Source organism: Melozone crissalis, unplaced genomic scaffold (assembly GCF_028551555.1).
Source record: "Melozone crissalis strain CALT ecotype California unplaced genomic scaffold, PUWL_Pcris_2 ptg000080l_1, whole genome shotgun sequence".
In the NCBI taxonomy this organism is placed as follows: Eukaryota; Metazoa; Chordata; class Aves; order Passeriformes; family Passerellidae; genus Melozone; species Melozone crissalis.
The window spans coordinates 145,774-156,233 of NW_026535857.1; the positions used below are offsets into that span (position 1 = coordinate 145,774).

At 52.1% G+C, this 10,460-nt stretch overlaps 2 protein-coding genes across 2 annotated transcripts; one reads left to right on the forward strand and one right to left on the reverse strand.

The window, feature by feature from the left end:
- The first annotated feature begins 283 nt into the window (after positions 1-283).
- LOC128946378 (tubulin alpha-3 chain) lies at positions 284-4,287 on the forward strand. The gene is made up of 3 exons (XM_054290109.1): positions 284-524; positions 1,914-2,062; positions 3,304-4,287. Exons 1-3 carry the CDS (start codon positions 323-325, stop codon positions 4,285-4,287), a joined length of 1,335 nt encoding a protein of 444 aa, XP_054146084.1. The 5' UTR covers positions 284-322.
- Positions 4,288-9,667: 5,380 nt separating this feature from the next.
- On the reverse strand, positions 9,668-10,217 carry UCN3 (urocortin 3). The gene has a single exon (XM_054290116.1). It carries the CDS (start codon positions 10,215-10,217, stop codon positions 9,750-9,752), a length of 468 nt encoding a protein of 155 aa, XP_054146091.1. The 3' UTR covers positions 9,668-9,749.
- Positions 10,218-10,460: the final 243 nt, after the last annotated feature.

Sequence of the window (10,460 nt, forward strand, 5' to 3'; positions counted from 1 at the left end):
TTCCCTTTTCCAGAGCAATACAATTCCCTGTTGTTTCCCTTTTCCAGAGGGAGTGCATTTCCATCCACATCCCTCTCCACAGGATGTGTGAAATTCTATTTCCCTTTTCCAGAGGGATACATTTCCATGTTTTTCCCTTTTCCAGAGGGATACAATTCCATGTTTTCCCCTTTTCCAGAGGGATACAATTCCACATTTTTCCCTTTTCCAGAGGGATACAATTCCATGTTTTTCCCTTTTCCAGAGGGATACAATTCCAGTTTTTTTTTCCCTTTTCCAGAGGGAGTGCATTTCCATCCACATCGGGCAGGCCGGGGTGCAGATGGGCAATGCCTGCTGGGAGCTGTATTGCCTGGAGCACGGCATCCAGGCCGATGGGACCATCCCCGGCTCCAAGCAGGTGAAATCCATGGATCCCAGCTCCGAGCAGGTGGATTCCTCCTTCGAGACCTTCTTCTGTGAGACAGCCTCTGGCAAGCACGTGCCCCGGGCCGTGTTCATTGACCTGGAGCCCACTGTCATTGGTAAAAATGGGATTATTTTTTTCCCCTGATCCATCTTTATCCGTAATTCCCAACCCTTTTTCCATGGGATCCTGATGTTACCACTCCTCTGCTCTGGTTAAATGTCCCCAGGCATTGGGAGCAGACAGAATTTACCCTTCCAAAGGGACCAGGAGGGACAAACCCGTGGTTGTCACCGAGTTGTCTTTGTTCCCTCATTTTGGGACCTTCAGCAGGTGGAAAATGTCCTGGATTTGCCAGCCTTGGTGGTCCTGGCTGGAATTCCTCCATCCCACGGCCAGATGTGGCACATCTGGTTCTCATGCCGTCCATGAAGTGGGGTGACACATGTGCCATGGTTTTGTGGGACTGGCTGTCCTGTCTGGCCAACTTCATCTTGGAGCTCTCTTCCAACCTGATGGCTTCCCAAAAATTCCCACTTTTCCAACCTGATAGCTTCCCAAAAATTCCCACTTCTCCTTCCAGCTCCCTCAGGGATCTCTGGGTGTTTGTTTGTGTGGCACCTCAACTTGAAGTGTCCTCTTAGAGAATAATAATTATTTGTTTAGGAAATGACTCCCAAGTCCAACCACCTGCTCCTGCCTTCCAGGCTTCTCCTCCTATCTTTCCATCTGGGCTGTGACTCATTAGTCCTAATTAAAGGGTTTTGCAGGCTTTTGTTTGGGTTCTGCTTAATTTACAGACACCTCATTAAGGTATCAAGTGGAGAGCTTAATGAGTGAGCCAGGAGATTATGGAATGTGTTTTATGTTGGAATGGAGTGGATTTAAAAACCCTCTGGAGCTGGGTCAGGTGGAAATGTCAACACTGGAGGGGTTTTGTCTGTGTCCCTTCCGTGCTGGAGAGCAGAGGATGGAGCTGGAGCTTCCAAATTTTTCCTCCAAGCTGCCTGTGGCAACTGATCCCACAAAAACTCTGGGATTGTGGTGTCCTGGCTCATTAAACCGGATTAATTCAGGATTTCAGGCTGGGTGCAGGGTGAGGATGGAGTTCTGGTAGGACATTACCTGTGTGGCAAGAATATCCCATTTGGGATGTTCTTGCCTCCCCCAACCCAGAACTGCTGGGATTTGGGGTGAATCAAAGGAAGTTTGGGGATTTTGAACGGGAGATGAAGAGGTAAATAAGGGAATTAGGAGGAAAGTCATGAGAACCACACAGGAAACCCCACAGGAATGAGGCCAAAAGTGATTCCCAGTCCTTGGCAGGAGGGAAAAATGAATCCTTAAGGAACCCACAGGGGCTGAGCCGCCCCCTTCCATTATTCCCACAACCCTTCCCTGACCATGCCATGCCCTCCTGCTGGACATTCCATGGATTTTGCTCCATCAGCTTCTCCCAGAACCTTTCTTTGTGCCCTGCTCTGGCTGATTTCTCCCCCTGGTGCAGATGAGATCAGGACGGGGCCCTACCACGGGCTCTTCCACCCGGAGCAGCTCATCAGCGGCAAGGAGGACGCTGCCAACAACTACGCCCGCGGGCACTACACCATCGGCAAGGAGATCATCGACACCGTGCTCAGCCGCATCCGCAAAATGGTGAGGAAAACACCAAATTCTGGGTTAAAATAGCGCCCTTCTGGATTAAAATAATGCCCTTCTGGGTTAAAATAACGTAACACGCTTCTGGACAACGCTGTGGAGTTTGGGGTAGGAGTCTTGAAGTGGAAAAGTCTTAAATTAAAAAATAGCTTTAGGTGAGGTCCAAGCGTTGTTGCGGCTGTTGGGATTTGGTTTGGGGCTCGGAAGGCCTCCGGATTTGTGTGTTTGTCCTAAAAGCAGAGGATTGTTGTGTTAAAACTGGGCTTAAGATGGTCAGTGAGTGCTCTAAGCAGAATTTTGTGCTGTATTACTTGGGATAGTTATCCCAGTCCTTAAATGGATAACTATCCATTTTTGGGGGATAGGTATCCCAGTCCTTAAATTGATAAATATCCATTTTTTTGGGATAGTTATCCCAGTTCTTAAATGGATAAATATCTGTTTTGTTGGGATAGTTATCCTAGTCCTTAAATGGATAAATATCCAGTATTCTTGGGATAGTTATGCCAGTTCTTAAAGAAATAAATATCCATTATTGGGATAGTTATCCCAGTCCTTAAATGGATAAATATCCATTTCTTTTGGGATAGTTATCCCCATCCCTACAGGCATAAATATCCTTTTTTTTTGGGGATAGATATCCCAGTTCTTAAATGGTTAAATATCCATTTTGTTTGGATAGTTATCCTAGTCCTTACAGGCATAAGTATAGAATATTCTTGGGATAGTTTTCTAGTCCTTGGGATAAATATCCAGTATTCCTGGGATAGTTATTCCAGTCCTATAGAGGGATAAATATCCATTTTCTTGGGATAATTATCCCAGTCCTTACAGGGAAAAAGATCCAATATTCTTGGGATAATTATTCTGGTCCTTACAGGGAAAAATACCTGCTTTCTAGGGATAATTATCCCAGTATTCTTGGGATAGTTGTCCCAGTTCTTAAAGAAATAAATCTCCACTTTTGGGATAGTTATCCCAGTCCTTAAATGGATAAATATCCATTTTTTGGGGGGATAGTTATCCCAGTCCTTACAGGCCTAAATATAGAATATTCTTGGGGTAGTTTTCTAGTCCTTGGGATAAATATCCAATATTCTTGGGATAAATATCCTGGTCCTTAGAGGGAAAAATATCTGTTTTCTTGGGATAGTTACTCCAGTCCTGAAAGGGGTAAATATCCATATTCTTGGGATATTTTTTGGGTCCTTGGGTAAATATCCAACGTTGTGCTGCAGGCTGACCAGTGCAGTGGACTCCAAGGCTTCCTGGTCTTCCACAGCTTTGGAGGAGGCACCGGCTCCGGCTTCACCTCGCTCCTCATGGAGCGGCTCTCCGTGGAGTACAGCAAGAAGTCCAAGCTGGAGTTCTCGGTGTACCCGGCCCCGCAGGTGTCCACGGCCGTGGTGGAGCCCTACAACTCCATCCTGACCACGCACACCACGCTGGAGCACTCGGACTGCTCCTTCATGGTGGACAACGAGGCCATCTACGACATCTGCCACCGCAACCTGGACATCGAGCGCCCCACCTACACCAACCTCAACCGCCTGATCGGCCAGATCGTCTCCTCGGTCACGGCCTCGCTGCGCTTCAACGGCGCCCTCAACGTGGACCTCATCGAGTTCCAGACCAACCTGGTGCCCTACCCGCGCATCCACTTCCCGCTCACCACCTACGCGCCCATCGTCTCGGCGGAGAAGGCCTACCACGAGCAGCTCTCCGTGCCCGAGATCACCAACGCCTGCTTCGAGTTCTCCAACCAGATGGTCAAGTGCGACCCTCGCCGCGGCAAGTACATGGCGTGCTGCCTGCTCTACCGCGGGGACGTTGTCCCCAAGGACGTCAACGCCGCCATCGCCGCCATCAAGACGCGCCGCTCCATCCAGTTCGTGGACTGGTGCCCCACCGGTTTCAAGGTGGGCATCAACTACCAGCCGCCCACGGTGGTGCCCGGGGGGGACCTGGCCAAGGTGCAGAGGGCTGTGTGCATGCTGAGCAACACCACGGCCATCGCCGAGGCCTGGGCCCGCCTGGACCACAAGTTTGACCTGATGTACGCCAAGCGCGCCTTCGTGCACTGGTACGTGGGGGAGGGCATGGAGGAGGGCGAGTTCTCCGAGGCCAGGGAGGACCTGGCGGCCCTGGAGAAGGATTATGAGGAGGTTGGAAGGGACTCGGCGGACGGGGAGGAGGATGAGGGTGAGGAGGATGAGTACTGACAGACTGCGGCCTGGTCTTGAGCTCGGCTGGAATCCAGACTCGTGTCCCGAGTTCCTGAGGGCCCGGGGGTGCCCGAGGACCGGCCACATTTGATTTATTAAACCTCCCCTGCTTGCATAGAGCTCCTCTCTAGCCTGGGTGTCTTGAGCTTTATCCCACTGCTGTTTATTGGTGAGTGTTGCTGAGCTGGGCCTAACTCAGGCCTAACTCAGGCCTGACGTCCGGCCTAGCCAGGAGATCCCGGTTCCTAACCCGGGAATGTCTCAGCTGCCTGCTTTGGCTGGAATGGCAAACTCTTGCTCTGGCTTTTTCTTGTAAAAGCACTTTGGAATTAGAAATGCACCTGTAAACTTCTATGCAAATGGCTTTTTGTATATGAATAAAGAGGGTTTTTTTGGCTCAGAATTCCTTGGATTTCCCCCCCAGGGGGTTTTGTGGGGAGGCTCCTGCTTGGAGATGGCCTGAGGAGAAGAGCAGATGCTGATCAGGGTGTGCTGTGAGAGTCATCATCCCTAATTAGTGTTGTGGGGGAAGCGTCCTATATCCTGTGGGAATTTCTGTCTGGGGCTGGCTGCTGCTCAGGGAACTCCACGTCTGGGATCAGGGAATCACTTCTGGGTACTGGGGAGCAATTTTGGCCTCCTCACCACCTTTGGTGAAGCTCAGGTGTTGTCTGAGCAAATCCCGGTGGTCTGGAGGAGTGCTGAGGATTTGGGAAATATTCCCAGAGCAGGGAAATCCAGCCAGGAATGGGGAGAGGAGAGGGGGGAGCTGTGTCTGATATTTGGGACAGGAGGTGGAAGGATCCCAAAACTCTTTGGTGGCCCTAAAAGGACCAGGTTGGAGGTGGCTTCTGGGAAGGCCCAGGTCCCTTGAGTCACCTCAAAGTCCCCAACCCAGATTGTCCCCAAGAAGATTCCAGGTCCAGCCAGGAATGGGGACAGGGAAAGGGAGGGGAGCTGTGTTTGATATTTGGAACAGGAGGTGGAAGGACCCCAAAACTTGTTTGGTGGCCCTAAAAGGACCAGGTTGGCCCCTGGGAAGGCTGAGGTCCCTTGAGCCACCCCAGAGGTTGTCACCCCCAAGTCCCCATCCCAGATTGTCCCCAAGAAGATTCCAGGTCCAGACAGGGAAAGGGAAGGGAGCTGTGAGCGTTGAATCACCTTAGAAAGGAGAGGAGGGGAATTTTGGGGAAAATCCCACAATTTTTGGGGAGCTGGAACCTCCAATTCTCTCCTTGAGAGGTGAATCCTCGTAGAGTGACTTCAGCTTTATTTTCCCTCCTTGGGAATAGCAAAGCTGCTCCTACAAAATTCCAGCCTGTGGGAATGTTCCCGTCCCTCTTCCAGCCCATCCACTCTTCTTAATTCTGTGTAATTCATAATTAATCCATTGAGTGAATTACTTTGTGCTGATGGTAAATTCTACAGAACCTTTTGTTGAATTGTTTTAGTTAGGCCATTAATTAGGAGCTTTAATTTGAATTTCATTTTTTAATTTAAAAGTTAAAACCTTTAAATTGTTGATGAAGGGACTCAGTTTGATTGTTTGATTAAGGGGCCTCAGCTTAATTGTTTAATTGTTGATTAAGGGGCCTCAGGATTCCATGGGAAGATCTCCCTTATTCCTTTTATCCTTTCCCATTCCCAACCTCCACACAGCTCATTTTTGTTGATTTTTACTCTCAGATTACTCAAATTTAGGTTTTATTTTGCTTTTTCCCTGGGCTTTGCCCATCCAGTAAAAGCTGCAGGCTGAGCTTTGCCAAGGAGCTTTGTCACGCTTTCGCTTTTAGATGAAATCCTCTTTTTTCCATAAGGAATCCTTAAACCTCTCATTCCTGCTAAAGCAATCTCTGTCCTGCTGCCAGGGCTGGAAATTTAATTGGGATTGAGATGGGAATTCCAGCACTTTGGAATGGGAAATCCTTTCCCATTCCCAACCTCCACACAGCTCATTTTTGTTGATTTTTACTCTCAGATTACTCAAATTTAGGTTTTATTTTGCTTTTTCCCTGGGCTTTGCCCATCCAGTAAAAGCTGCAGGCTGAGCTTTGCCAAGGAGCTTTGTCACGCTTTCGCTTTTAGATGAAATCCTCTTTTTTCCATAAGGAATCCTTAAACCTCTCATTCCTGCTAAAGCAATCTCTGTCCTGCTGCCAGGGCTGGAAATTTAATTGGGATTGAGATGGGAATTCCAGCACTTTGGAATGGGAAATCCTTTCCCATTCCCAACCTCCACACAGCTCATTTTTGTTGATTTTTTTTTTTTTACTCTCAGATTGCTCAAATTTAGGTTTTATTTTGCATTTTTCCCTGAGCTTTGCCAAGGAGCTTTGTCACGCTTTCTCTTTCAGATGAAATCCACTTTTTTCCATATTTCTGCCAGAGATTCCCTAGGGAATCCTTAAACCTCTCATTCCTGCTAAAGCAATCTCTGTCCTGCTGCCAGTGCTGGAAATTTAATTGGGATTGAGATGGGAATTCCAGCACTTTGGCTCTGTCAGCCTCCCATAAAACCGTGTCCAAGCTGCCTGAAGCAATTCCTTCCCTCTCCTGGCTGCTCCCAGACGTGATGTGAGAATCCCTGGAAGCTGCAAAGGAGCTGGAAAAGGGGATTGGGCCCGACCTCTGCCTGTCCCTGGATTGCAGCTGGGTCATTCCTCCTCCTCTGGGGACTCCCCACGCTGTGAGGGATCCAAGAAAAGCAGCTTGGGCAGGAAAAAAAAGGAAAGGAAAGAAAGGAATCCAAGGAAAAAAAGAGAAACGCAAGGGGGAAAAAAAATGAAAAATCCAAGGGGAAAAAAAGGAAAAATCCGAGGAGAAAAATAAAAAGAAAAATCCAAGGGGGGAAAAAAAAAGAAAAATCCCTGCTCTGGATTTTCCATCTCCTGTCCATGTGCTGGGGAGATCCATGAGAGCTCCTGGCTGGTGGGAATGCCCCAAATCCCGGGATAAGGGGTCCCAGCCCCAGCTGGGCCAGGCAGGAACCCCAGGAATGCCCCAGCTGTGGGACAGGACATTCCAGGAGCAGGGCAGGCATCCTGGGAAGGGGATTCGTCCCACCAGGGATGGCTCCTGGTAGAATTCCCTACAAATCCATCCCAATCCTTGTCCCATTCCTGCTGGGAATTACTTTGGTTTTCCCATCCAAACCCCATGGATGTGCACGTGGGTGTGTTCCCCAAATACCGGGAATGTAATTTTGGAATGTGTCCCTCAGCAGGTGGGGCTGGATCCTCCTCGATCCCAGGATGGGACTGAGGACCCTGCTGCCCTTGGGAATGTGGGAGCTCTTGTAGCACCTCTGGTTTGCTCTCCGTTTGGGAAGGGCCCATTTGGGAAAGATCAATTTGGGATGGATCCATTTGGGAAGGGTCAGTTTGGGAAGGATTCATTTTGGGAAAGGTTAATTGGGGAAGGTCAGTTTGGGAAGGGTCAGTTTGGGGAGGATCCATTTGGGGAGGGTCAGTTTGGGAAGGGTCAGTTTGGGGAGGATCCATTTGGGAGAGATCTGTTCCCATCTGTTTGGAAAGTGTTCATTTGGGAAGGAATCATTTGGGAAAGGTTAATTTGGAAAGGATCAATTTGGGAAAGGTTCGTTTGGTAAGGGTTCATTTGGGAAGGATCAATTTGGGAAGGGTCTATTTGGGAGGGGTTAATTTGGGTTCATTTGGGAAGGGTTAATTTGAGGAGGATCCATTTGGGAATGATCCATTTGGGAGGGGTTAATTCAGGAAGGATCCATGTGGGAATGATCCATTTGAGAACGATCCGTTTGTGAAGGATCCATTTGGGAAGGGTTTATCCAGGTGCCAGGTGTGGGTGGGACTCTCCCCTGGGATGCAGCCGGGATGGGAGGATCCCTCCCTTCCCCACCACTCCTTATCAGCTGATAAGAGCTGTCCCTGCCTCAGCTCTGCCTGGAGCCAGCAGATCCCTGAGCCCATCCCTTCCCACCTGGAACCCACAGATCCCTGAGCCCATCCCTTCCCACTTCCCTGGGAATTTCCTTCCCTAAAGGAGGAAGATCCTGTGGGAGCTCCAGGTGGGTGATGTTTGGAATTCCGGTCTGTCCCACAGGGCTGGGATGTTCTCCTGGATGTTCTCCTGCATGTTCTCCTGGATGTTCTCCTTGTCCACCAGGAGCTGGGAAAGGATCCCAGGCAGGGCTGGTGGGGGGAGAAACTGTTCCCAGCCTGGAGCAGGACTTTCCTGGGAATCCCAGTGGGACACTGGGGCCGTGTGGGCGACAATGGCTCCATCAGGGGACACTGGGGCTATGTGGGTGACAATGGCCAGGGCCCATCAGGGGACACCAGGGCTGTGTGGGTGACATTGGCCAGGGCCCATCAGGGGACACCAGGGCCCTGTGGGTGACAATGGCTGGGCCTATATTGGGACACTGGGGCTGTGTGGGTGACAATGGGGACCCATGTGGGGACACTGGGGCTGTGTGGGTGACAATGGCCAGGGCCCATTGGGGACACCAGGGCCCTGTGGGTGACAATGGCTGGGCCTATATTGGGACACTGGGACTGTGTGGGTGACAATGGCTCCATCAGGAGACACCAGGGCTGTGTGGGTGACAATGGCCAAGGCCCATCACGGGACACTGGGGCTATGTGGGTGACAATGGCCAGGGCTGTGTGGGTGACAATGGGGACCCATATGGGGACACCAGGGCTGTGTGGATGAAAATGGCCAGGGCCCATCAGGGGACACCGGGACCCTCTTGGTGGCACTGGCTATGGCTCATCTGGGGACACCAGGGCTGTGTGGGTGACAATGACTGGGACCCACTGGGGACACCGAGGCCATGTGGGTGACAATGGGGCCCATCTGGGGACACCAGGGCCATATTGGTGGCTCTGGCCATTCAGGGACACTGGGGCCATGTGGGTGACAATGGCCGAGACCCATCTGGGGACACCAGGGCCATATTGGTGGCTCTGGCCATCAGGGGACCCTGGGGCCGTGTGTGTGGGGAGGTTGGTGCTGAAGGTGCTGGTGACAAACTCAGGGATGACCCAGGAGGACAAACTGGGAGATCCCTCCTGGGGTTGTCCCTTCCTGGTGGGTTGGTGGCCATGGCAGGAACAGCTTGTGGCAGGATTTGGGATGGCCGTGGTGGGGACAGGGCCACCAAACTGGGGGAGGTTCCGGAATCCCTACGGACCCAACGGAGCAGCGGGGGCAGGAGATGGGACAACAACAAAGCCTTGGAAACTCCAGAGATGGCAGCTTTAATCAGGAACCTTCCCGGTGACGCGTCCCCTGCGCCCTGCTGGGGACAGGAGCCTCTTCCCTGCGCATGGAAACCTCCGGAAGGAACGGCGGGGGAGAGCGGGGAGGAGGAGGAGGAGGAGGAGGAGGAATACAGATGAGGGGTCGCTCGATGGGTCACAACCAGCCCAGGCCGATGTCACAGCCGGCCATCTGTCCCCTCGGGTGGCCCCCAGTCACTTCCTGCGGCCGATCTGCGCCATCAGGTGCGCGTTGGCCGCCGCCTTGGCCCGCAAGTTCTTGGCCTTGGCGATGTTGAAGAGGATGTTCATGATGTTGGTGGGGACGTCGAGGGACAGCGTCACCTTGGTGCGCCGGTCGCTCTTGGCCCGGTTCTGCTGGCCCTTGCCCTTGCCCTGCGCCTGGGACGCGTATTTGTGGCGGCCGTCCCCCGGGAATGTCCTTTTCCCCAGCTCCTCCTCCTCCTCCTCCTCCGTGTCCTCCTCGGGCGCCTCCTCCATGGATGGGGACGCGGATCCGCGCTTTTCCAGGACGGTGTTGTCCTCGGGAAGGATCCGCCGTGGCTCCGAGAGGGCGGCCTGCAGGCAGCTGAGGATGGAGGCGGCGCTGGACAGGCTGAGGGCGCGGCCGGCGCCGGCGGCTGCCAGCAGGACGAGGAGCAGCAGCAGCCTGGGGTGGGACATGGCGCTGGCCTGGCCCGGGGACACCCGGGAGGGCAGAGAGGGACGTGAGCTTCCCGTGGGAAGAAAGATCCTCATCTCCCCATCTCCCCAATTCCTCATCCCTTCCCCATCCCTGAACTCCCCTCCCTGCGCTCTTGGAGTCACCTCCCAGGTCTCATCCAAAGGTTAGAGCAGGTGGGAAGGAGATTGCTTGGGATGCAAGCCCCAGGCCTTGGTTTTGGGGTGCTGGTGGGAGGTGGGATG

What these genes read in the sequence shown, in the direction of transcription:
- LOC128946378 (XM_054290109.1), top strand. Translation starts at nt 323, where the DNA reads ATGGGCAATGCCTGCTGGGAGCTGTATTGCCTGGAGCACGGCATCCAG. An exon ending in CCTGGAGCCCACTGTCATTG is followed by an intron (nt 525 to 1,913) that starts GTAAAAATGGGA and finishes CCCCTGGTGCAG; the next exon opens with ATGAGATCAGGACGGGGCCC. An exon ending in TCAGCCGCATCCGCAAAATG is followed by an intron (nt 2,063 to 3,303) that starts GTGAGGAAAACA and finishes GTTGTGCTGCAG; the next exon opens with GCTGACCAGTGCAGTGGACT.
- UCN3 (XM_054290116.1), bottom strand. Translation starts at nt 10,217, where the DNA reads ATGTCCCACCCCAGGCTGCTGCTGCTCCTCGTCCTGCTGGCAGCCGCC.